This window comes from Mirounga leonina, unplaced genomic scaffold (genome assembly GCF_011800145.1).
Source record: "Mirounga leonina isolate KUSES-001 unplaced genomic scaffold, KU_Mleo_1.0 Mir_115, whole genome shotgun sequence".
NCBI classification, from domain to species: domain Eukaryota; kingdom Metazoa; phylum Chordata; class Mammalia; order Carnivora; family Phocidae; genus Mirounga; species Mirounga leonina.
This window is the reverse complement of record NW_023270268.1, coordinates 2,589,093-2,615,185: the sequence shown is the minus strand read 5'-3', so window position 1 is coordinate 2,615,185 and position 26,093 is coordinate 2,589,093. Positions and strand designations below refer to the sequence as shown.

At 38.2% G+C, this 26,093-nt stretch overlaps 1 protein-coding gene across 2 annotated transcripts in view; it reads right to left on the bottom strand.

The window, feature by feature from the left end:
* PDCD6IP (programmed cell death 6 interacting protein) overlaps positions 1-26,093 on the bottom strand; it is a 93,207-nt gene that overhangs the window by 55,793 nt on the left and 11,321 nt on the right. Inside the window, exons 2-7 of one of the 2 annotated variants that reach the window (XM_034991692.1) lie at positions 18,410-18,464; positions 16,671-16,740; positions 12,949-13,076; positions 10,409-10,562; positions 8,692-8,792; positions 6,099-6,230 (exon numbers count right to left, since the gene is read on the bottom strand). In XM_034991692.1, the coding sequence (XP_034847583.1) occupies positions 6,099-6,230; positions 8,692-8,792; positions 10,409-10,562; positions 12,949-13,076; positions 16,671-16,740; positions 18,410-18,464 (640 nt within the window). The remainder of the gene's footprint in view (positions 1-6,098; positions 6,231-8,691; positions 8,793-10,408; positions 10,563-12,948; positions 13,077-16,670; positions 16,741-18,409; positions 18,465-26,093) is intronic. The other variant, XM_034991701.1, reaches the window with a different exon arrangement.

Sequence of the window (26,093 nt, the reverse complement as noted above, 5' to 3'; positions counted from 1 at the left end):
CCTTCGGCTCAGGTCATAATCCCAGGGTCCTGGGATCGAGCCCCGCATCGGGCTCCCTGCTCCGTGGGAAGCCTGCTTCTCTCTCTCCCACTCCCCCTGCTTGTGTTCCCTCTCTCGCTGTCTCTCTCTGTCAAATAAATAAATAAAATCTTAAAAAAAAAAAAAAATGTAAAGCTCTCATGGAGACCTGAGACAGGGGTCTTGAAACACAGAGACATATCTATCTACTGAGAAACATTCCCCTCACCACCTCACATCGAGGCAGGAACCTTAAAGAGCTACTTCAACAGTGAAAGGATGAATCATAAAAAAATTACCCAGCCAACACAGGAAGTCAACAAAGAAGCATGTTATCTCAGCATCGATAGGAATTTTTTTTTTAAAAAGGTCTACCCTCATAATTCATAAGATGAGCATATGCCCCACATAAATTTAGGGCTCAAATTGCATTACTTAGGTGGTTTCATTATTAGTAACATCAGATAAAATAGGCAATAAAGCCAAAAGCATCATTAGGGATAAATTCAGTACTCAATGCTTACCAACTGCCAATTTGCCAGAAAGACATAAAACTTCTTATATTTTACATTTAATAAGTCTCTATGTATATAAACAATTATAATGAGAAACTGATAAATCTACCCCTTATTAGAGTGGAAGATTTTAACACTTCTGTCAAACATGACAGACCAAGTAAACAAAAAAAATTGTAAGATTATAGAAGACTTGAAAAACACAATTAATGAGTTTGATTTACCAGACATTAAGAACCTTGGACTCCACAATTAGAGAATATATAATATCCTCAGACATACAGAGAACATGTATATATAGTAGCCACAGGAGATAAAGCAAGTATGAAACACCAAAATTATAGAAATACAGAATGGTTCAAGAATACCTACTTATGTAATTCTCCAAATAATAAATTTAAATTTTAAAAAATCAGATTATCTCCATAGATGTTGAAAAAGCATTTGATAATATTCAATATTCACCACTGATATTTTTGAAAATCTTAGTAAAATCAAAATAGATACCCAATTCCTTAACATGATAAAGTTTTAACCCCCAAAGCTAACATACTTAGCAGAAAAATGTAAGAAACATTCCTAGAGTCAAAATAAAACAGTATCAACAATCATAGAATATGTCAAAACAACTAGACAAAAAAATGAAATCAGACATATAAAATTTAGAAAACAGAAAAAATGATCATTTACAGGTGATGTATTTGTATACCAGGAAAACCTAAAAAAAGTCAACTAAACTATTGTAAATAATGACAGAGGAAGCTTAGATGCAAAATCAATAGAGCAAAACAAAAGCTACATCTTCAATGTAAACTAGGAGACAGAAATGTACAAATTTAAATCACTTTTCACATTTTATTTGTAAATACGTGGCCAAATAGCAAAGTTAGTACTAGAGCCATAAGATATAATGAACACACTGGAATAAAAAGGGACTGCTAAGGCCCCCCCCGCCAATGAGTGGAACCGACTTTAAGCAAATCTGAAAACGATGAAAATGGAATGAGGTAACAAGTGCCAACAGGTGATAAAGGTAAAGCCAAATGGCCCATGTCAGCCACCAGGGGGTCACAGGAAAAACCCGAAGCGCTGAGGGGCCTCATCCCAAGAGGGAACTGCTGAGAGCAAGAGGCAGATTAATCAAAGGCAGAGAGGCTGGGGGAAGCAGACAAGAGGAGTGAAAAGCGGGGAGAAAGAAGAAAGGGGGTGAGCACTCAGAAAAGGCCAACAAAATAAACTCTCAAAGCAGACGCACCACCCTGCAAAGCAAAGGCTGTGAGGAATTCAGCGAAACACAGATCCCGAGGTAAGAGTCCTTCCTCAACCAGACTAGGCTTTGAGAGCCAAAGAAGCGAAGCTAAGGAGGGGGCCCTTACACAAAGAGGCTTGGAACACTATCAGGCACCATTCCCCCACTCAGGAGCCTCTTGCTATTCTTCTATTAAAATCAATCTCATTCAAATACAAGTATCTGATACGGCATCCCATCTGCCTCAACACAAAGAAACCAAGAGGAAAAGGATGAAAATGAGCATATAACTAACTTTTCAAAAGGTAACGAACATTCACCAAAGAAATGTTGTCACAAAACAGATGAAAACAGCATGCTGAAAAAACTAAAATAAACTAAAAAAACTTAACAGTATAATCATAGTATCAAAAGAACACAAAATATGGGGCACCTGGGTGGCTCAGATGGCTAAGCATCTGCCTTCGGCTCAGGTCATGATCCCAGGGTCCTGGGATGGAGCCCCAAATCGGGCTCCTGGCTCAGCGGGGAGCCTGCTTCTCCTTCTCCCTCTGCCTCTCCCCCTGCTCATGCTCTCTCTCTCTCTGTATCTCTGTGTCTCAAATAAATAAAAATCTTTAATTAAAAAAAAGAACACAAAATATGAACAGAGGACCAGATGGCTGAGACAACAGTGGGTGAATAGCAGATAGCAAGAGAATGTGGAACAGGAACAGAACAGAACTCAGGCAAGAAAATGAAGAAAAACTCAAAATCATTTTTGAAAAGACTGAAATATTTACACAAGTAACAAAAAAGGGATAATAGACATCACAGACATCGTTTAAGAAACATACAAAACAAGAAAGTGAGGGAAATTCAATATGGCAGTCAGAGAGAGGGAGGCCATTTACAAATTAAAGATTTGTAAGACACATCAACCAAATGCAGTGTGAAGACCTTCTATGAGATTTGCACAGACCAACTGTGAAAAAACAGTATAGAAAAAATCCGGGAAAACTATACTAGGTTTGGATAATATCACATTACTAGTGGGGCGCCTGGGTGGCTCAGTCGTTAAGAGTCTGCCTTCGGCTCAGGTCATGATCTCGGGGTCCTGGGATCCAGCCCCACATCTGGCTCCCTGCTCAGCGGGAAGCCTGAGTCTCCCTCTCCCACTCCTTGTGAGTTCAAACCCTCAGTCTATGAATACTGCTTGTGTTCCCTCTCTCGTTGTGTCTCTCTCTGTTAAATACATAAATAAAATCTTTAAAAAAAATATTACATTACTATATTATTAATCAGTATTAATTTTGCTGGGTGGGATGACATTGTAGCTTTAAGGTTTCATTTTGTTTTTTTAAGACTTATCTATTAGAGATACATAGTAAAGTACTTAAGGATGAAATATGTGAAATACTCCAAAAAAATAAGAGGGTAAGGGAAATAAACGAAACACAAATAGCAAAATACTGATAATCAATGGAGCTGGGCAATGGATATTTAATGACTCATTACTTTATATATTTTTTTCAAATTTTCCATAATAAATATTTAAATAAAAGAAAATTCAAATAGAAGCATAAACAAAAAGAACAATCAGGAAAATTTAAAAATGAGAGATGATGATACCTATCAGGCATTAAAACACTCTAAAGAGTCCATGACTAAAATGGTATGGAACTGGAACATGAACAGATAAGCCAGTGAAACAGAATAAAAAGTTTAGAAACAGACCCAAATATATAAGACACATTTAGTGTGTGATAAAGCCAGAATCTCAAATCAGTGGAATAAGAAAGTCACTGTAATAAATGGTTTGGGGATAAGTCATTTGGAAAAAGAAAAACTAGATCTATACTTCACATATCAGGATAAATTCGAAGTGGATCAAAGATCCAAGTATAATATATAACAAATTATAGATGTATTATACTTTTATATCAGCAATCCTTTTATTTCTAGAAATTTAAGGTATACCTGTTGCTATGGACTAAACTCTTCACCCTGCCCTCAAAATTCATATGTTGACGCTCTAACCCTCAAAGTAATGGTACTTGGAGATGGGACTTTTGGAAGATTATGTTTAGATGAGGCCATGAGGGCAAAGTCCTCATGATGGGATTAGTGCCCTTTCAGAGGATGAACCAGAGAACATGCGCTGCCCCCCCCCATTCGATGGAAGGACACAGAGAGAAGATGGCCAACAGTCTGCAAGCCAAGAAGAGAGCTCTCACCAGAACCTAACCACACTGACACCCTGGTCTCAGACTTCCAAATATGTTAGCCTGAAAAAAATCCTTCCCATAGAAACCACTTTTTCAAGAAGCATTTTTATGTGGGGCGCCTGGGTGGCTCAGTCGTTAAGCGTCTGCCTTCGGCTCAGGACATGATTCCGGGGTCCTGGGATCGAGCCCCGCATCGGGCTCCCTGCTCCGCGGGAGGCCTGCTTCTCCCTCTCCCACTACCCCTGCTTGTGTTCCCTCTCTTGCTGTCTCTCTGTCAAATAAATAAATAAAATATTAAAAAAAAAAAAAAAAGAAGCATTTTTATGTAAAAATATAAGTTACTGTAATCAAAGTAAACTCTGGACAAAGGAGATTATGTTTGAATATCTGTATTTTATTAGGAAGTATACGTCTCTCTGATTTTGTCCGTGTGAAGAATAAGCATACATTTTCTTTTTTATTACTTCAGTTTCAGGGCACCTGGGTGGCTCTGTCAGTTAAGCATCTGCCTTTGGCTCAGGCCATAATCTCAGGGTCCTGGGATTGAGCCCTGCTCAGCAAGGAGCCTGCTTCTCCCTCTCCCTCTGACCCACACTCATGCTTGCTCTCTCACTCTAGTGCACTCTCTCTCTCAAATAAATAAATCAATCTTTAAAAAAGAAAAAAAAAGACTTGGGTTTCTTGCCCCATGAAAAGACTAATCTGAACTTCCCAAATGATATGTGCAGAATATCTTCTAATATCCAGTCCATATATAAAGTTCCCTAACAGTCCTCTTCCTACCCTCTGTTCACCAATACTCAAAATACAAACAACTCATATAAATAGCCCTTGCCTCTGCTGTGAAATTGACCCAGATGTCACAACAAGTTTCTAACAGCCCCAATGCTGACAGTATGAACAACTGCACAGAAGATACTCTGCTGTATACAAAATCTATTTATATATACAGTTGATCCTGTACAACACAGAGGTCAGTGGCAAATACCCTGCAACACAGTCAAAAATCCACTATAACTTTTGACTCCCCAAGAGCTTAACTACTAATAGCCTACGGTTGACCAGAAGCCTTACCCATAAAATAAATAACACATATTTTGTATGTCACATGTATTTTATATTGTACTCTTACAATAAAGTAAGCTAGAGAAAAGAAAACATCACTAACAAAATCACAGAGGGGCCCCTGAGTGTCCCAGTCAGTTAAGCCTCTGACTCTTGACTTTGGCTAAGGTCATGATCTCAGGGTTGGAGATGGAGCCCCACATCTGGGCTCCACACTCAGCGGGAAGTCTGCTGGAGATTCTGTCTCTGTCTCTCCCTCTGCCCCTCCAAAATAAATAAATCTTTAAAAAAAAAAAATCACAGAGAAGAGACAATACACTTACAGTACTATAAAATATCTGTGTTTAAATGGACCCATACAGTTTAAACCTGTGTTGTTCAAGGGTCAGCTGTATTACCACTGTCCTTCTCAAGCTGTGGAACTGTATGTCCCAATTCAAAGGTCAGGCCACAAGTTAAGTACTGCACAACCATTCTGAAGCATGGTAATTGAGATTATTTTATATTAAAACAAACATGAATAGGGCGCCTGGGTGGCTCAGTCAGTTGAGTGTCCAACTCTTGGTCTCGGCTCAAGTCATGATCTTGGGGTTATGGGATCCAGTCCTGCATTGGGCTCCACAATCAGTGAGGAGTCTGCTTGGGATTCTCTCCCTCCCCTTCCCTCTCTAAAATAAATAAATAAATAAATAAAGTCGAAAAAAGAAAAAAAAAAAAAAACATGGTGGGACACCTGGGTGGCTCAATCCATTAAGTGTCTGCCTTCAGCTCAGGTCATGATCTCTGGATCCCTGCTCGGTGGGGAGTCTGCTTCTCCCTCTTCCTCTGCCCCTCTGCCCCTCTCCCCCACTCATGCTCTCTCTCAAATGAATAAGTAAAATCTTCAAAAAGCACCCAGCAGGTAAATCCTAAAGATAAAAACAATCACTTTTCTCTTGATAGGGGCAATGAGTGGGAAAGGTTTTTATGAGCAAACTTGGGAATCTCACTAAGGAAAAAAATAGAGAGCCAAGTTACTTAAATATTTATTTCCAAGAGACTCACCTGTAACCTTGCAATCTCTTCTCCAAATTTCTTCTGCTGTTTTGCCAGGATAGACTGGTGGTACTCAGCATTGGCCTGCATGATACAGTGCTTTGCAGCCAAGACAGGGAACACCTCCTGGAAATAAAAATACTGACCAGGGGAGAGTCCAACCACACAAACCACCACAAACAACATGGGATGCAGGAAGAAAAAGGAAAAGGAGACGGAAATTAGAATCACCCCATTAATGGTTTAGAGATAGGTTAGTCATTAGGTGTAAACAGAGAAGACCACATGATTTTGCAGGAACTGAATTCAATGAATTCAATTTTTTCTTCCAATTAAAATTAAGGGGTTTTTTTTTTGAACTGTTAAGTGAAGCCAATTTAAATTTGTCTTCAATTGAGCCATGAAGTCAACATTTTGTTTACAAAGAAGAAAGGAAAGCATGTATTAGAAAGAGAAGGAAAACAGACATTCACAGAGGAATACCAGGCACAGGGCTTTAGAAGCTTTCTTATGAGTCCTTACCCAGCCCTTAAGAGTTAACTAAACCACCATTACTCACATATACTAATGAAAATGCTCTATAGCTGACTGTTTCATCATGTTTAAAAGACAAAAGACAGTAAATTAAGTTCCCACTTACATTTAAATCCTGAGACTTTTTAATAAAGATGATTTCTAGCCATATAAAAATTTAGTATAAACACTAACATTCAGATCATATACTCAAAAACACATAGCAAACAGACAAATGCACTAAAATTAATATTTAACATGATAAAGTGTTATTTTTGCCCTAATTTGTTTTGAAGAAAATTCCGTCAAAATTAGTTTTAAAAGATCCAAACACATGAACCAGAGAAGCACTTATATCAGTAGATGCTCTTCCAAAAATGTCAAATCCTAGCCTGCAACCTCACTATTTTTAGGAAGTACATGACGTATGAAATCCAAGAAATTTACTAGGCAATCACGGTCTAGACAAAAAAAATAAGACAATCAAAAACTCAAGTACTACCTGATATGCCTTCCTGTCTCCCAGTGAATAATTTCCTAGCTTCCTGGATCACTACTTGCAGATATTCCAGTTTTATAACTAGAATATGAAAATACCTTATGAGCTTTATTAGTTAAAAGGCAAAAAAGACATCTAAATCTCAAACTGTACTCATGCCAGTTCTCAAGGTAAGGCTGGAGCAACTTGGTATTTAAACAGGAGATTTTCAAGGAATACCAGAAATGCTGCAGAGGTAGTTTCCAAGTCTTTGAAGGTGACATTCTTCTCTCCGTGACACGACTGAACTAATGGCCCAACAGGATGTAACGGTACACTGTGCAGCTGAACATGAGGTCTTTTAGATGAAAAAAAGGTGAGAGACGATCCCAAGGCTCTTTTCAGGAGTAACAGCATTAACATCCAAGAGTCCTGGGCAAATTTCTACTGATCTCTTGGTGTATTTTAAATCTCCAGGAATTCCTTCACATGAATTCCTAATTCTCCGACTAATTTGTGCTGTTGACATATTTACATGCTTTTTTACTTCACTACAAAATTGTCTGCAATTTCATAATTTACAAAGATTCCGGAATGACTTATAAGTCAATAAATTCTCCTACAAAAAGATCATGTAAAAAAAACCATATGCTATTATACAGATAAAACTAATTACCTGAACATTTCTGAAAGAGTAGTTGAAACATACAACATTTCACTCAATCTGTAAACTCCCTTTTTTAACCATTCTGAGTTTACTTGTTAGCCTAATCATCTGCTTTGTCATTTACAAATGATCATCACTGACTAGTCTTTTCAAATGCCACTTCGGAGTTTACATTAAAATGTGATGTGTGGTTTAAGATGGTTGTTTTCCTGGGGCGCCTGAGTGGCTCAGTCGGTTGAGCGTCTGCCTTCAGCTCAGGTCATGATCCCAGGGTGCTGGGATCAAGCCCCGCATCGGGCTTACTGCTCAGCGGAGAGCCTGCTTCTCCCTCTCCCTCTGCCTGCCACTCTATCTGTGCTCTCTCTCTGTCAAATAAATAAATAAAATAAAATAAAAATCTTTAAAAAAAAAAAAAAAGATGGTTGTTTTCCCTTAGCTGTACAATAGCAACCCAATTTTCTATCCCTGTTGGCAAAACTTAATTCTAATCAAAATATTAGATGAATTTGTTTTCTTTTCCTTTTGTCTTTATGTGTTTTTGTGCTTTAAGACTCATCTTTAAGAAAACAGGACAATAATTAAAAGTGTGATTAATCAACATGCTCAAGTATTCATGCTTGTACCAATCACCAATGAATTAGAACTACACAATGCCTTCATGTGGTAAAATTACTGGAAACAGAGGTTCAAAAATTTCCAGAAAGAGTTTTAGCTTGGGAAAACAAATTTAGTAAAGAGTAGAGACAAAGGCATCCCCTAAATATAAAAGAATTTTTCATGCATCCTAAATAAAAAAATTACTTCTGCATATTCTCCAAATGCCTCTCCTAAAATTTCAAGTTTTTTTATGAAACATAATTTTCAACGCACCTTCTTAATACACAAAAACATCCAAGTATTTCCACATGCAAAATAACCAAGTGTTTACAAAAACAATAACTGACCTTGGGGAGAGTATCTTTGTACTGACATTGTTTAAAAGCATCACCAAAGTAATCTGCAGCCTGATTAGCCAATTTAGCTATGATGGCATCTTTCATTTTATCTGGAATAAAATATTAAATGACCATTATAATTAAAATAAATATAAAATAATCTGATATATCATGATAACTTAGTATAAACACTGAGATCACAAGTTTGTACATTTGTCTAAAAAAAATCCTTATTGATGAAATCAATTCTTCCACATAAAATTTAACCAATTCACAGGCAAATCCAGAGTCAGAAAATAGATTAGTGGTTGCCAGGGGCTGGGAAAAAAGGGGAATGGTGAGGGGGTTGGAGTTTGTTTTTGGGGTGACGATAATGTTCTAAAATAAGGGATAGTGCGGGGGCGCCTGGGTGGCTCAGTCGTTAAGCATCTGCCTTCAGCTCAGGTCATGATCCCAGGGTCCTGGGTTCGAGCCCCACATCGGGCTCCCTGTTCAGCAGGAAGCCTGCTTCTCCCTCTCCCACTCCCCCTGCTTGTGTTCCCTCTCTCGCTGTGTCTCTCTCTGTCAAATAAATCTTTAAAAAAATAAATAAGTAAATAAAATAAAATAAGGGATAGTGCTGATGGTTTCAAAACTCTGAATATACTAAAAAACAAAGAATTGTAAATTTCAAAAGGGTAAATTTTATTACATATGAATTCTATCTTATTATAAGCTGTTATTTTAAAAGAAAAAAAAAACTATTCCAGTTCATTTTGCTTCCACAAGATGAATGCTCTCTTATTTTCAATTCTCTGCACTTTCATATTCAGACCATATCCCAATCTCTCATACCAACTTACATGCCTTCTAAGAATTGTTTTTATTGCCTCATTCACAGGGCCAGGGACTCTGCCTAGATTCTCCTTCTTATTAATTACATCTAGTTTAGAGGAGATCTCTTCAAAGAAACTCTTCTTGACTAATGAATCTAAAATTAGCAAGACTCCCCCTATATTCTTACCCAGAGCCAGGCCACCAGGCATTATCACATAATCTCTCTTATTTTCTTTATACCAATTACCTCTCTTTAAAATCACCTTGGCAGGGCGCCTGGGTGGCTCAGTTAAATGGTTGCCTTCGGCTCAGGTCATGATCCCAGGGTGCTGGGATCGAGCCCCGCATTGGGCTCCCTGCTCAGCGGAGAACCTGCTTCTCCCTCTACCTCTGCCTGTCACTCTGCCTAATTGTGCTATCAAATAAATAAAATGGTAAAAAAATAAATAAAAACAAAAAAATAAAATCACCTCGGCTACTTAGTTTCTTGCTTATCATCTTCCCCACGCTAAAAATGTAAGCTTGCTGAAAATAAGAATCTTGCTTGTCTGCAACCTCTATCTAGAGCCTAGAGCAGTGACTGGCACACAGTAGGTACCCAATAAATATATGTTGAATGAATGAATTTTTGACCCATTACAAACCTACATAAATACTATTCCAGAGTTTAGTGTTTTAAGACAATAGCTATCTATTTCATAAAATGCTTCAAACACAGTCTACATTCATAAATGTTTATTTGTACCACCTTAATTTCAGAAAAGGAAAGCAGAAAATTTTCAGTAACCCATGTGTCAAGTTCAAAAAGGAAAGCTCTACATTGAATATATTATATTCTAATCACCTTCCTATTTTAAAAGCTTATTACTTCTTTTTACATGCAACAAAAAGGAGGAAAAATTAGAATTACCTCTTGTGGCTTTTAAAAAAAATACTTCTTGGGCCTGTGCCAACATAATAAGACTGAGGGTCCCAACAGTATCTGGAGATATGTCCACAGTAGGCTCTCGATTTAAGGCAGATAAAACTGTCTCTTTAATATGTAAAAAGGCACCACTAGCAAACTAGAGGGAAGAAAAAAAGAACTTCTTTAAAATCTACAGAACTCAGCCAAGACTTAATTTTCTACTGTTACACACAAATCATTTCAAATGTTAATTTAGTTGAACAGTTACTATTTTTAAATTTTTGTACTGTTACAGTTCTAAAACCATCTGACCTACAGACAATAAGGGTATTTTTCTAAAATGCTATACAGTTAACAGAAGATTTAATAAAGATTAAAAGTACACTACAGCAGGGGCGCCTGGGTGGCTCAGTCGTTGAGCGTCTGCCTTCGGCTCAGGTCATGATCCCAGGGTCCTGGGATCGAGCCCCGCATCAGGCTCCCTGCTCCGCAGGAAGCCTGCTTCTCCCTCTCTCACTCGCCCCTGCTTGTGTTCCCTCTCTCGCTGTGTCTCTGTCAAATAAATAAATAAAATCTTTAAAAAAAAAAAAGAAAAGAAAAGAAAATCGTGTTTTCTGTAATCAGGAAGTATCGTAAAATTAGAGCATCTGCAAGAGGTGATGACCTGACCTTGCTCAACATACTAAGAGAATCACAGATTAGAACAGCAAAGGACCCAGTCTCTCTCACAAATCTTGGAACTGGAGGCCCACAGAGGCTATTTAAGAACATAGCCAAGGGCACACAATTTCTTGGTGGCAAACAGCCTATCACCTCTCCCTTTCCATCACACTAGGTGACCTGCTGTGAATCGCAGAAGGGACTCACAAGATGGAATGTTCTCAGTAACTAAGAATGCCCTCTACGATATCACATGCCAATTAAATGAGTTACAGTTAATATAAAAGTAAATAATTAAATTTACTTCATTTTCACATTTTAAAATATCGGCCCTCTATAGCCTCAAAAAGAAAAGGGATATACATCACGTTTGTCATCCATGCCCATTCAAAACTGCATGGCAAGCCACAATTTGGAGCACCTTGTTCACTTAATATGTATGTTCCCCTCACTTTCTTAGAAGAGCATTCTTCACCTCACTCATAAACTTAAATAATGGGAAAAAAATCAGACTCCACCTCTAGGACAAGCAAATTCCAGAACCAAGGAAGACACTGGAAGCACCATTTGGAATTCCATTAAAATTTGGAATCAGAACTGAAACCCCAATGGACCAGTTATCAACACTCCGACCTGTTAGTCTCCTTGTGTATAAAATGAGAATGACATTATGTAACATGCATTACAAGGCTTATATGAGAGTAAAATCATGTACATGAGCACACTTTGTAAATTACAACATAATATAAAACATGAAAATATATATCACCTTAGCAGCAATCGTTTATTCTTTAAGTTAAAACAAAAAGTAAATAATATACTGCCACAATATGCCATATTATTAAGTGATAATATCTAAAATCTAAATGTAGCCAACTTAAGAACATTACATATCTGACCACATTTAAATATGACCTCTCCAAGTCTCAGAGTTAAAATTTTCTTAGGTCTTAATTTTTGTGACAATGGTGAAATTTTAGATATGTCTCACTCTAAGAAAAAAAATATATTAAAATAATGTACATGGGCGCCTGGGTGGCTCAGTTGGTTAAGCGACTGCCTTCGGCTCAGGTCATGATCCTGGAGTCCCAGGATCAAGTCCCGCATCGGGCTCCCTGCTCGGCAGGGAGTCTGCTTCTCCCTCTGACCCTCCTCCCTCTCATGCTCTGTTTCTCATTCTCTCTCTCTCAAATAAATAAATAAAATCTTTAAAAAAAAAAATAAAATAAAATAATGTACATTTGACCCTTGAACAACAGAGGTTTGAAGTACGCAGATCCACTTACACGGGATTTTTTTTCAATAAATACCATACGGTATAAATGTATTTTCTCTTACGTACTTCTTAATAACATTTCTTTTCTCTAGCTTACTTTATTGTAAGAGTCCAATATAAAATACATGTAACATACAAAATATGTGTTATTTGTTTATTTTATGGGTAAGGCTTCTGGTCAACAGTAGGCTATTAGTAGCTAAGTTCTAGGGGAGTCAAAAGTTACAGTATATTTTCAACTGTGCAGGGGGTTAACATCCCTAACCCCCACACTGTTCAAGGGTCAACTGTACAAAATTTTTAAATGAGGTCAATTATTTAAATGCGATTTACGAAGAACTTCACCTCAAACATTCAATCATTTGTTCTCCTAACATTTACTGAGCCTTTATTATGTGCCAGGCACTGTGCTAGGTGCTGGGTATACAATGGTGAGGAAAAACAGTGCTGGTCTACAGGTACGAAGTTTATCAAAATTCAAAAGTATTAATCAATTCATTAAAAAGTACTTTTCAAGAAAACATCTGTGTATAAAGAAACATCTATAAACCTAAATACAAATTATTTTCAATTTAATCCAACTGAGCGTTGATCATTATGTGGTTACCTGGTAATGCTTAGCAGCGATTTTCAATCCTTCATCATTATCCAGGTTCTGTTCTGCTGCAATCTGGCTAGCTAAGGCTGCACAATTGAACAACACACAGCTCTTTTCATATCCTAAGCTTGCAAGAGCTGTAAAAAATTAAGAAGGAAAAATTTTATCAGTTTATTTTTCTAAAGAAAATGAATGTTTCAGAGATTGGCTCTCACAAACAAGTTTCCAAACCTATTTTCTCACCCAAAATAGTGCCCATTATTTCTAATGCTGCCCTGCCAGGCATTTATTTCCATAGCAATATTCCCATCATCTAAAATTCAAAAGATCATTATTCTTTCCTTCCCTTTATGTCCACAATGCTGTTAGTCAGGTTCCAAATGAAAAGTCATCTCGTGTCAATTCTCACTTAAATTCAAATAAATTATTTCCGTTTTCTCATCACCTCTCTCAAAATTGTATCTTCTCACCACATTCAAGCCAGTTCTTCACTACTACAAACCTAACCCAATGCAAGCACCTCCAAGTCTCACTTCCTTATGCTAATACATCTCTCAGAAGACTAGCAGATAATGTGGTTAAAATACAACTCTGGTCAAGAAACTACACACTTCACATCCACTGGGATAGCTACCATCAAGAACAGCAACAACACAAAATAACAATTGTTGGCAGACATGTGGAAAAACGAACTGTTGGTGGGACTGTAAAACATTGCAGCTGCTGTGAAAAACAGTATGGCAGTTCCTCAAAAAATTAGAAATAAAATTCCCATATGATCCAAAAATTCCACTTCTGGGTATATACCCAAAGAACTGAGAACAGTCACAAAAAGATATTTATACACCCATGATCATAGGCAAAAGGTAGAAGAAACCTAAGTGTCCACTAATGGATGAAAAGATAAAATGTGGTATATACATATAATGGAGTATCATTCAGCCTTAAAAATGAAGGAAATCCTGTCACGTGCTACACAATGGATGAACCTTGAGGACATTATGCTAAGTGAAGTACACTGATCACAAAAAGCAAACTTACAGGCATACCTCATTTTATCGTGCTTCACTTTATTGGGCTTTGCAGATAACTGCATTTCTTTTACAAATTCAGAGTTAGTGGCATCAAGCAAGTACATCAGTGCCATTTTTCCAACAGCATTTGCTCATTTAGTAGCTCTGTGTCACATTTTGGTAATTCTCACAATATTTCAAATTTTTTCATCATGATTATTATTATATTTACTAGGGTGATCTGTGATCAGTGATTACAAGTCACTGAAAGCTCAAATGATGGTTAACATTTTTTAGCAACAAAGTTTTATATTAAGTTATATACAGTGTTTTTTTAGACATAATGCTATTGCACACTTAAAAGACTATAATATAGTATAAACAAAACGTCTACATGCACTGAGAAACAGAACAAAGCATTACATGTGAACAAAAATATATTTGCACTCTCATTCTTAGAATCCTAAAATTACACAATATTCTAATGAGTAGGTAGCCCATGCTTTATTTAAATAAGACGTTACTGAAGGACACTTAATTCCCAGTATTTGCTACGAGAAGTGCCTTGGTGAACCACCTCTTTCTTTATTTATGCTAAGTTTTTTGCTTCCCACTTCTTCCAGGAACTTGGTTTGTCACTTAATCTATCTCACTTAATATCTCCTAGTTCTGCCATCTGCTCCTTAATTCTCAACTTATCAATGGCATTAAAAATCCTTTTTCTTGACCTGGTCTCCCTCTCTGCATAATGCTCCCTTGTCCTTAAATCTTTACTGCAAATTTTCTGAAATGAGCAACCCATATTTGCTGTTTCCATTTCCTCACTTCTGGTCCACCCCTCAACCCAATGCAATTTGGCTTCTTCAGCATGCCCCTAATGAAACTTCTTTCATTGCTGAATCCAGTGACTTCTCCAACTTTACATGACTTGACCTCTGCCACAGTAACTCTGTCAATGATGTTCCAACCTGAATGAATATGAGAGTCATCTGGAGGTATTTTCAAAGATACTAATTCCAGTGGCCCACCCTGAAAATTCGTCCTATCACATCTGACATTCTGTATCTTTACATCTGTACCTTTCACATTTTCCCCAGGTAATTCTAATGTGCAGCCAGGTTCAGGAACCACTGGACTATGTGATCTCTGAAACCCTCCTGGCACTCAATTCCGTGTCTCTTTTTTCCCCTGGTTCCTCTGAGATCTGAAAGCTTTGTCTCATCCTCATTCCCAGGAACCTTTTCCCGTTTCCCTGGAATGTTATATTCCCTACCTCTGGCTTTCACACTTTTCCCAATCTACAGATTACCAGAGGAGATAGATTTATCATCATTTAATGATAATTGTTCCCAAATCTATGTCTCTACCACTTTTGAGTTTTAAATCCACTTTCCAAATGCCAAAGAAAAATGTCTCCCCAGACATAACACAGGAAAGTCAAACTCAACTTGTCTATTGGAAGGAATAAATATCCAACAAGTCAAACCAAGTTATAAATCTGAGAGTCAACCCTCAACTACTACTCTTTTCTGAGAGTCGGCAGATCCAGTTAGTTTCCACTCTGAAATGTCACTCAGACCCACTCCTTCTCTGACCCATATATACCACCCCTTGTCTAATCTCATCAACCCTCACCAGTCTCTTCACTGGTCTGTCTCCTTTAACCTCTAGAGTTAGGCTTTCAGGGATCACATCCCACTTTATTAAATCCTTGCTTTATGACCTTAGAAAGTCACTTAATCTTTCTAAACCAGTGTGTTCAACTGGTAATAATAGTGCCTTTCTTCATTGGGCTTTTGGGGAATTCAGTAAGATAATATGTGTGAAGCCCCTTCCACAGTGCCTAGGTGTAATAAATACTCAATAAACCTGAATACAAATTCAGAGTGTATTTCCAACTCTTCATAATCTACTTTCCAATGTCTTCACCCTCCATAATCCTCCATTCAACCTATGGTTTCGAGACTTAACAATAATTGTATTAATATGCATTACATATAATTTATACTGTATATTATTATATACAATATACACTATAATGCATTCTATAAATAATACATTACATGTAATTATTTATAATAAAACATGTTACTATTATTCATCGCAGCTAATACTTATTGCATACTCTTCTAAGGACTTCGCATGTATTCACTCATTTAATCCACAAAAGAACCCAATGAGATAAACAGTATTTCACAGTACTATTTATTCCCCACTTCAAAGATGAGAAAATTAATGCACAGAGAGGTTAACCTGCCAAGCTGGTAGATCAAAAAAACCTTCATTCTTCTGACCTTTGGTTATAATGTTCTACCTGTAACGTTATTTTCTAGGTGGGAAAACCAAATTCATCCTTCAGAGCCTAATGTGAACATTGCTTTCTTTCAACAAGCAGAATTTATGTCTTCATCTATGCTCCCACAACTTTGTTCATATACCCATATACTACCCACTATATTTTAGAACGATCAGCTGTCTTCCTAGCCAGACTGAATATAACTGTCTTATTCATTTTTATAACTAGGACAGTGCCTGGCAAGGCGTAGGCTCTCTACAAATATTTGGAAATGACATTAAAATCTGAAGTTAAAAAGAAAATAAAATGTAAAAATTTTTATTATTTATGAAGAGTTGTTAGGAGAGCAATTTTAAGAACCTAAAATAATACAAAGTGTTTAGACTAAGTTTCTTACCATTTTTATAAAAATAATTACATACCCAATTTTACAGATCCTCCAAAAAGTGAACCTTTATCAAAAGCATCCTTCCAGGTAAATGTCAAACAGATCTTCATAGAAAGAGAGAAAACAGAAAATTATCTTACCTTCTTGGATCTTATTAAATATTAGGTCTCTTTTGAAGAAAAATCCATAATGAGGAAAAGGACCAAAGCTTGTCAAAACATTATCCTATCTACCCAACTAACTCCTTTCCCTTTTCCTGGACCATAAAATTCTATTTCTTAAAATACTGGCACTAAGATATTTCCAATGCTCATTCTACCTCAGTAATTATACATATACTATCCTCTCCAGAAAACACTATCTTACTCATATTTACAACATACAATGACTTGAACAGAACAGGCACTTAAATGATTGTCAAATAAGCCAAGAGAGGCAAAGGCAATAAAGTACTACAGGTTTCCCAGAAGATAAGATCAAAAACGAGTCCATGATGACAAAGTAAGAGAAGGGTTACTTTTGGGGGAATGAGATGATATAATGCTATTTCTTGATTTGGGTTGTGCTCATACATGTATATTCACTTTGTAAAGACTCAAAGTATATTCACTTTTGTATGTATGCTATACATAAATAAAAAGTTCACTTAATTAAAAAAACTGCATCTCACTCTGCTTCTAAAATATTCCACACATAGGGGCGCCTGGGTGGCTCAGTCGGTTAAGCAGCTGCCTTCGGCTCAGGTCATGATCTCAGCGTCCTGGGATCGAGCCCCGCATCAGGCTCCCTGCTCAGCGGAGAGCCTGCTTCTCCCTCTACCTCTGTCTGCCGCTCTGCCTACTTGTGCTCTCTATCTCTGTTAAATAAATAAATAAAAATCTTTTAAAAAAATAAAAAATAAAATATTCCACACATAAAGGTTAAAAAAAACTTACCATCTTTTATATTATGTATTGGAATCCCATACAAAAATTTTGCAACTCAGGATTAGAGAAATTTTCTATAGACACAAAACTAGAGAGAATAACTTAATGAACCCCATATAGCCATCACCAGCTTTAGCCTTTTGTCCTTCTTGGTTCACCTACCCCCACTTTCCCTGCCCCCACCCCTAACCCCCAAACATATACTTTTTTTTCCTCGAGTATTTTAAAGCAAATTTCAACATATTATGTCACCTGTAAAACTTTAGTACAAGAATGTTTAAAGTATTTTTCATAAACTACGTATTTTAAAACTCAGAAATGTCACACAAACTAAAAACTTAACAAGTCTCTCAAACAAAACTGTAAGAAATCGTCAGCATTTCCAATATCTAGCCTTTAAGAGAAAGCAGACATTCTTGTAGTGTAATACCTAATCATATCAGCACTTGCAACTTCATATGCAAATATAATTTGTGTCAAATTTTAAAACACATAAACTGAGACTAATACTTCAATTATAGTTTCCTTCTTAATTCTGTAAAACCCAAAGAGAAGGACATCATAGATTATGTTAATGAGTCAATAGATCATACTGATATAAAATGCAGGGGAAAAAAAATGCAGCCCAATGCTCTACATAAACCCAGAAGTGACTAACAATGACAGGAATAGAATTCAAAGATGCTTTTCAAAAAGACAATCTGATTTTTATCAGATGGGCTTACAAGCTTCTAATTTGTATCAAAAGGTCTCATAAAAATATAAAAATAGTAAAGTGATACCATGTATGGGAGGAAAGTTTACCATTATTATACAACTTTAAAACAAATTAAAATTAATGACTTACTTGATTTTCAGAGAATGGGAATTTGGGTTCAATGGAACAAATCTGATCATAATATCTAAAAAACAGAAGAAAATTTATAATTACCAGAGCTAAATATTATACACATTTATATATATACAACTGGTTTAAGAGTACACAAAAATTATTCACTCTTACTTTGAGGGGCCCACAAATCAAATTCATTTTAAAGTTAATAAACATAACCTTTCAATGCATAAATCAGAATCTAAAATGCATGCAATAAAAAAACTGTGAACAAAAGACTCATACTCACCACCAAAGAAAAATACTTAACGAGTATTATTGTTTAAAAACAAACTAACATCTGCCAGGACCAATGTATTTCTTAAAATACTATTTCTTATTAAGATAAACTGTTTATACCCATTGGACAAATTAACATATCTGGTAAAAAGATATTTTTTTAAAGATTTATTTATTCCAGAGAGTGCATGTGAGCTGGGGGGGAGGAGGGGGAGGCAGACTCCTCACTGAGCCCAGAGCCCAAAGCAGGACCTGATCCTGTGACCCTGAAATCATGACCCGAGCCAAAATCAACAGTTGGATGCCCAACCAAGCCACCCACGTGCCCTTAAACTGCTGTTTAAAAACAGGTTTACTGGGCGCCTGGGTGGCTCAGTCGTTAAGTGTCTGCCTTCGGCTCAGGTCATGATCCCAGGGTCCTGGGATCGAGTCCCACATCGGGTTCCCTCCTCGGCGGGAAGCCTGCTCTCCCTCTCCCACTCCCAGGGCTTGTGTTCCTGCTCTCGCTATCTCTGTCTCTGTCAAATAAATAAATAAAATCTTAAAAAATAAAAACAGGTTTACTAACTTTCAGATATGCTTTATGTATCAGGCTCCCTGCTTCTCCCTCTCCCCCTCCCCCTACTTGTGCTCACTCTCTCTCTTGCTATCTCAAATAAATACAATCTTAAAAAAAAAAAAAATTTCTTCAACAAATGGTGTCAGGAAAACTGGATAGTTTTGCAAACTATGCAAAAAGAATAAAACTGGATCACTTTCTTGGGGGGGGATAGTGAGGGACAGGTGACAAAGGTGATGGGGATTAAGGAGTGCACTTGTCATGATGAGCACAGGGTGATGTATGGAATTGCTGAATCACTGTATTGTACACCTAAAACTAACACTGTATGTTAACTGGAATTAAAAGCTTTAAAGAAAAAAGTAAGTATACTCTATCCCCTTCACCTACTTCACGCATTTCTCCACCTACCTACCCTCTGGTAACCATCAGTTTGTTCTCTACAGTTAAAGTCTACTTTTTGGTTTGTCTCTCTTTTCTTCGTTTATTCTCAAATTCCACATACAAGTGAAATCATATGGTATTTGTGTTTGTCTGACTTATTTTGCTTACCACTATACCCTCTAGATCCATCCATGTTGTTGCAAATGGCAAGATTTCATTCTTTTTTATGGCTAAACAATATTCCATTGTGTGTGTGTGTCTGTGTGTATATATATCTTCTTTATCCATTCATCTATCGATGAACAGTTGGGCTGCTTCCATAATTTGGCTACTGTAAATAACGTTTTAGTGTTTTCATATTCTTTGGGTAAATAACCAGTAGTGGAATTACTGCATCATTAAGACAGGTCTTTTTTTTTTTTTTTCAGTGAGGGGGTTAGAAGCAGAGGGAGAGAGAATTTTTTTTTTTTTAAGATTTTATTTATTTGACAGAGAGAGACAAAGCGAAGGGAGGGAACACAAGCAGGAGGAGTGGGAGAGGGAGAGGCAGGCTTCCTGCGGAGCAGGGAGCCAGATGCAGGGCTCGATCCCAGGACCCCAGGATCATGACCTGAGCCGAAGGCAGACGCTTAAAGACTGAGCCACCCAGGCGCCCCAGGAGAGAGAATCTTGAGCAGGCTCCATGCCCAGTGCAGAGCCAACAAGGGGCTTGATCTCATGACCTGAGCCAAAATCAAGAGTGGGACGCTTAACCGAGTCACCCAAGCACCCCTATTTTTAATTTTTTGAGGAACCTCCATACTGTCTTCCATAGTGGTTGCACCAGTTTGCACCAACAGTACACAAGGGTTCCTTTTTCTCCACATCCTCACCAACACTTGTTGTTTCTTGTTTTTTATCTTAGCCATTCTAACAGGTGTGAGGTGGTATCTCATCATAGTTTTTCTTTCTAAAGATTATTTGAGAGAGAGTATGCGTACACGTGCAAGCACAAGCAGAGGAGGGGCAGAGGGAGGAGAAAAGCAAACTTCCCACTGAGCAGGGAGCCAGTCACAGGGCTCGATCCCAGGACCCCAAGATCATGACCCAAGCCAAAATCAAGAGTGGGACGCTCAACCAACAGAGCCACCCAGGCCCCACTCATAGTTTTGATTTGCATTTCCTTGATGTGTGATGTTGAGTATCTTTTCATGTGTCTGTTGACCACCATATCTTCTGCCCATTTTTTAACTGGATTGTTTTTGGGGTGTTAAGAATTCTTTATACATTTTGCATACTAACCCTTCATTGGATATGTCATTTGCAAGTATCTTCTCCCAATCCATCAATTATCGTTTAGATTTGTTGACGGTTTCCTTCACTGGGCAGAACCTTTTTAGTTTGATTAATCCCAATCATTTATTTTTGCTTTTGCTTCCCTTGCCCCAGGAGACATCTAGAAAAAAGGTGCTATGGCTAATGTCAGAAAAGTTACTGCCTAAACTCTCTTCTAGAATCTTTTGGTTTCACATCCACATTTAGGTCCTTAATCCATTTTTTTAAAGATTTATTTATCCATTTTAGAGCGTGCGAGAGAGAGAACATGGAGGGGAGGGGCAGGGGAAGAGACAATCCCAAGCAGACTCCAAGCTGAGCGCAGAGCCCCCAAGATCACCACCAAGCTGAAACCAAGTGTCGGATGCTTAACCGACTGCACCACCCAGGCACCCCCCCCTTAAATCCATTTTGAATTTATTTTTGTGTATGGTGTAAGAAAGTGGTCCAGTTTTCCCAACATCATCTGTTGAAGAGACTTTTTCCCATTTGATATTCTTTCCTGCCTTGTCGAAGATTGACTATATAATTGTGGGTTCATTTCTGAATTTTCTATTCTATTTTTTTTTTTTAAAGATTTTATTTATTTGACAGAGAGAGACACAGCAAGAGAGGGAATACAAGCAGGGGGAGTGGGAGAGGGAGAAGCAGGCTTCCCGCGGAGCAGGGAGCCCGATGCGGGGCTCGATCCCAGGATCCTGGGATCATGACCTGAGCCGAAGGCAGACGCTTAACGACTGAGCCACCCAGGCGCCCTATTCTGTTCTATTGATCTATGTATCTACTTTGTGCCAGTACCATACTGCTTCATTACCGCTTTGTAATATAACTTTAAGTCCAGAATTGTGATGCCTCCAGCTTTGCTTTGTTTTTTCAAAATCGCCTTGGCTATTTGCGGTCTTTTGTGGTTCCATACAAATTTTAAGATTGTTTGTTCCAGTTCTGTGAAAACTGCTGTTGGTATTTTGGTAGGAGTTACAATAAATGTGTAGATTGCTTTGGGTAGTATAGACATTTTAACAATATTTGTTCTTCCAATCCATGAACATGGAATTTTTTCCCATTTCTTTGTGTCGTCTTCAATTTCTCTCATCAGTTTTCAGAGTACAGGTCTTGCATCTTTTTGGTTAGGTTTATTCTTGGGTATCTTATTATTTTTGGTGCAAATGTAAATAGGATTGTTTTCTTAATTTCTCTTTCTTCTGCTTCATTATTGGTGTATAGAAATGCAACAGATTTCTGTACATTGATTTTGTATCCTGTGATTTTACTAAATTTGTTTATCAGTTATAAGCAGGTTTTTGGTGGAGTCTTCCAGGTTTCTATATATGGTATCACATCACCTGCAAATAGTTAAAAGTTTTACTTCCTCCTTACTGATTTGGATGCCTTTTATATCTTTTTGTTGTAGGCTACTGTGGCTAGGACTTCCGGTACTATGTTGAATAAAAGTGGTGAGAGTGGCCATCCTTGCCATGTTCCTGACCTTGGGGGAAAAGCTCTCAGTTTTTCCCCATCAAGAGTACACTTATCTTGATGAGCACTGAGTAATGTACAGAAATGTCGAATCACTATATTGTATACTTGAAACTAACACAACACTGTATGTTAACTATACTGGAATTAATTAACGGGGTGCCTGGGTGGCTTAGTCGGTTAAGTGTCTGCCTTCAGCTCAGGTCATGATCTCGGGGTCCTGGGGGAGCCCCACAGTGAGTTCCCTGCTGAGCAGGGAGTCTGCTTCTCCCTCTTCCCCTGCCCCTCCCCCTCCCCTGCTCACACTCACTCTGTCCCTCTCTCTCAAATAAAATCTTTAAGCCAAAAAAAAAAAAAAAACCTAAAAACCAAAAAAAACCTCTACCCTCCCTTTAAAGTAGACTAATCAGAAAGTCTGCTAGCCAACCTCCCTGTCTGCTTGAGTCCTTCCCTCTCTTTTTTTTTTTTAATTTTATTTATTTGAGAGAGAAAGCATATGGGGGGGCTGGGTGTGGGGCAGAGGGAGAGAGAGAAGCACACTCCCCGCTGAGCAAGGAGCCCAATGCAGGGCTTGATCCCTGGACCCCAGGATCATGACCTGAGCCCAAGGCAGACATTCAACCAACTGAGCCACCCAGGTGCCCTTTCTCATTCTTCTCAATCTATTCTCCACACAGCAGCCAGAACAATCATCAAACATGAAGCAGTCTTCTCCCTCATCAGGCTGACCTTTGAGCTAGCAAGGAGGGTTGGGAGTATCCAAGGCCAAGCCTTCTAACAGGCCTGTAATCTTTCCTCCTTCCCCTATTATCTCCTCCCTCCACCCCAACCCTCCTCAGGGCTATCATTCCAGTAACTGTTTCTAAGGCAAATTTTTCAGGGGGAGGGGCAACACATCTGAGACAAAGTTTTTGGCTGACATGGCCATGAGTTTGGTTATAAACAGAAAGAATTAAACAAGTTAAATACAATGAAGAGAATGTAGGCTAAGTTTCTAACTATCAGAGAAAGGAGTTACAAATACGGGAAGAAAGATGGCTAGAATAAATTCTGTGGCTTCTGCCTGGAATTGGACGTATCAGTGTGAACTTATTTTTTAATATAGTGGAGAAATACAAAAACAGGTATAAATGTGTGAGTGTATTTCCTAACTGTATATACTGAGAGGGCCTAGAAGCAATAACACCTCGGTAGCAATAAGCACACCTAGAGCCCAGATGAATAACGCTCTGGCTGAGACCAAGAAAATTCAAAATTCAAGCCTAAAACATCTTGCTATGTCAGATAGTTAACGAAGTACTCAAAAAATGAGAACTTGTCAAAGACACAAGAACTAGCTTTAAGGGGCTCCTGCTAGCCAAGTCCAAAAAAAATTTAAATAAAATAATAAATCATAACCCATTGAGGAAAATAAGAACACCAATCTGAAGCACATAAAATAAATGGGTGGGGGCGCCTGGGTGGCTCAGTTGGTTGGGCGGCTGCCTTCGGCTAAGGTCATGATCCTGGAGTCCCGGGATCAAGTCCTGCATTGGGTTCCCTGCTCAGCAGGGAGTCTGCTTCTCCCTCTGACCCTCCTCCCTCTCATGCTATCATTCTCTCTCTCAATAAATAAATAAAAATCTTTTTAAAAATAAATAAATAAATAAATGGGTGAACAGGGAAAGACTACCCTACTGTACAATGCCAACTAATAACACGAGAATATAAAACAGAGTTAGAAAAATCAGCATTTGGCACCTTTCTGAATATAGTATCTATTTCAGGTAAGATACGTCAATGGATGCTAAAGCAAAAAAGTTTGATGGAAACAGTATTACAAAGACTCAAAGTATCTCCCTACAAAGTACTTCCTAATTATTTAGTTCAATGTACTTATTAACTGTAAGGTCAAGAAAACTGGCAGACATCACCTTGACCATGTGATAAAAGTTACACGTTAACGGCATAGGACAAATCAACTTCAAGTTCTTCCTGACATGCGCTCACGCTCACGCTCACACACACACACACACACACACAAAACAGCTGTACTTCGGTGGTAGTACTGCCTAAAAATGCGTAAATCACAAGAAAATATAAGACAAACCCTAACTGAGGGACAGTCTACAAAGAAACTAGCCTGTACCCTTTAAAAATGTCAAGGTTGTGGGGCGCCTGGGTGGCTCAGTTGGTTAAGTGACTGCCTTCGGCTCGGGTTATGATCCTGGAGTCCCTGGATCGAGTCCCGCATCCGGCTCCCTGCTCAGCGGGGAGCCTGCTTCTCCCTCTGACCCTCCCCCCCTCTCATGTGCTCTCTGTCTCTCTCATTCTCTCTCTCAAATAAATAAATAAAATAAAATCTAAAATAAATAAATAAATAAAAATCTTTAAAAAAAAATTTAAAAATGTCAAGGTTGTGAAAAACAAGGAGAAATGGAAGAACTGTTCCAGACTGAAGGACACTAAAGAGCCAACTGAATCCAACGCAGGATCCTGGACTAGATCCCAAATCTGTACATACACTCAGTGCCTAACAACATTATTGGGAGAATCAGCAAAATTTTAATGTGTTTTATGGATTAAATGATAATATTCAATGTTAATGTCCTGATTTTGAAAGTTGTACTGTGGTTATGTAGGAGAGTATTCTTGTACTTAAAAAATGAACTCTGGGCACCTGGGTGGCTCAGTTGGTTAAGTGACTGCCTTCGGCTCGGGTCATGGTCCTGGAGTCCCGGGATCGAGTCCCGCGTCGGGCTCCCTGCTCGGCAGGGAGTCTGCTTCTCCCTCTGACCCTCCTCCCTCTCATGCTCTCTGTCTCTCATTCTCTCTCTCTCAAATAAATAAATAAAAAATCTTAAAAAAAAAAAAAAAATGAACTCTGAGGGGGCGCCTGGATGGCTCAGTCATTAAGCGTCTGCCTTCGGCTCAGGTCATGATCCCAGGGTCCTGGGATCGAGCCCCGCATCGGGCTCCCTGCTCCACGGGAAGCCTGCTTCTCCCTCTCCCACTCCCCCTGCTTGTGTTCCCTCTCTAGCTGTGTCTCTCCCTCTGTCAGATAAATAAATAAAATCTTTAAAAAAAAAAAAAGAACTCTAAAGTATTAAATGCTTAAACCCTTTAATGGATTCCTACTATACTTAAAATTACATACAAAATTTTTGACAAGTTCTGGCATTATCTAGCCATCATTTAACTCTCCGGCCTCATCTGAGAATATTCACTACACATTTTAGTCATTAGCCTATGCTCTCCCCTGGCTTAGGGACTTCACGTATTTTCCCCCCTGGAAATTTTTTTTTCTCTGGAAACTTTTCCCATCACAATTCTCCACTTTCCTTGTCCAGGCTGATACGTCATCAAAAAAGTCTTCCCTCGGATCGACTCAGTGGCTCAGTTGGTTAAGCATCCAACTCTTGATTTCAGCTCAGGTCATGATCTCAGGGTCATGAGATCAAGGTACACTTAGGGCTCCCCACTCAGCGGAGAGTCCGCTTGAGATTCTTTCCCTCTGCCCCTCCCCCACTCAGCTCAGGCACCCTCTCTCTCAAATGAATGAATAAATCTTTGAAAAAGTCTTCCCTCATTCATTCATTCACTCATCCATTCAACAAATATATACTAAGAATTTACTATGCACCAAACACAGTTCTAAGGCATAGAAATTCAGCAGTAAATAAACATTTAAAATTTTGAGCCCTTGTA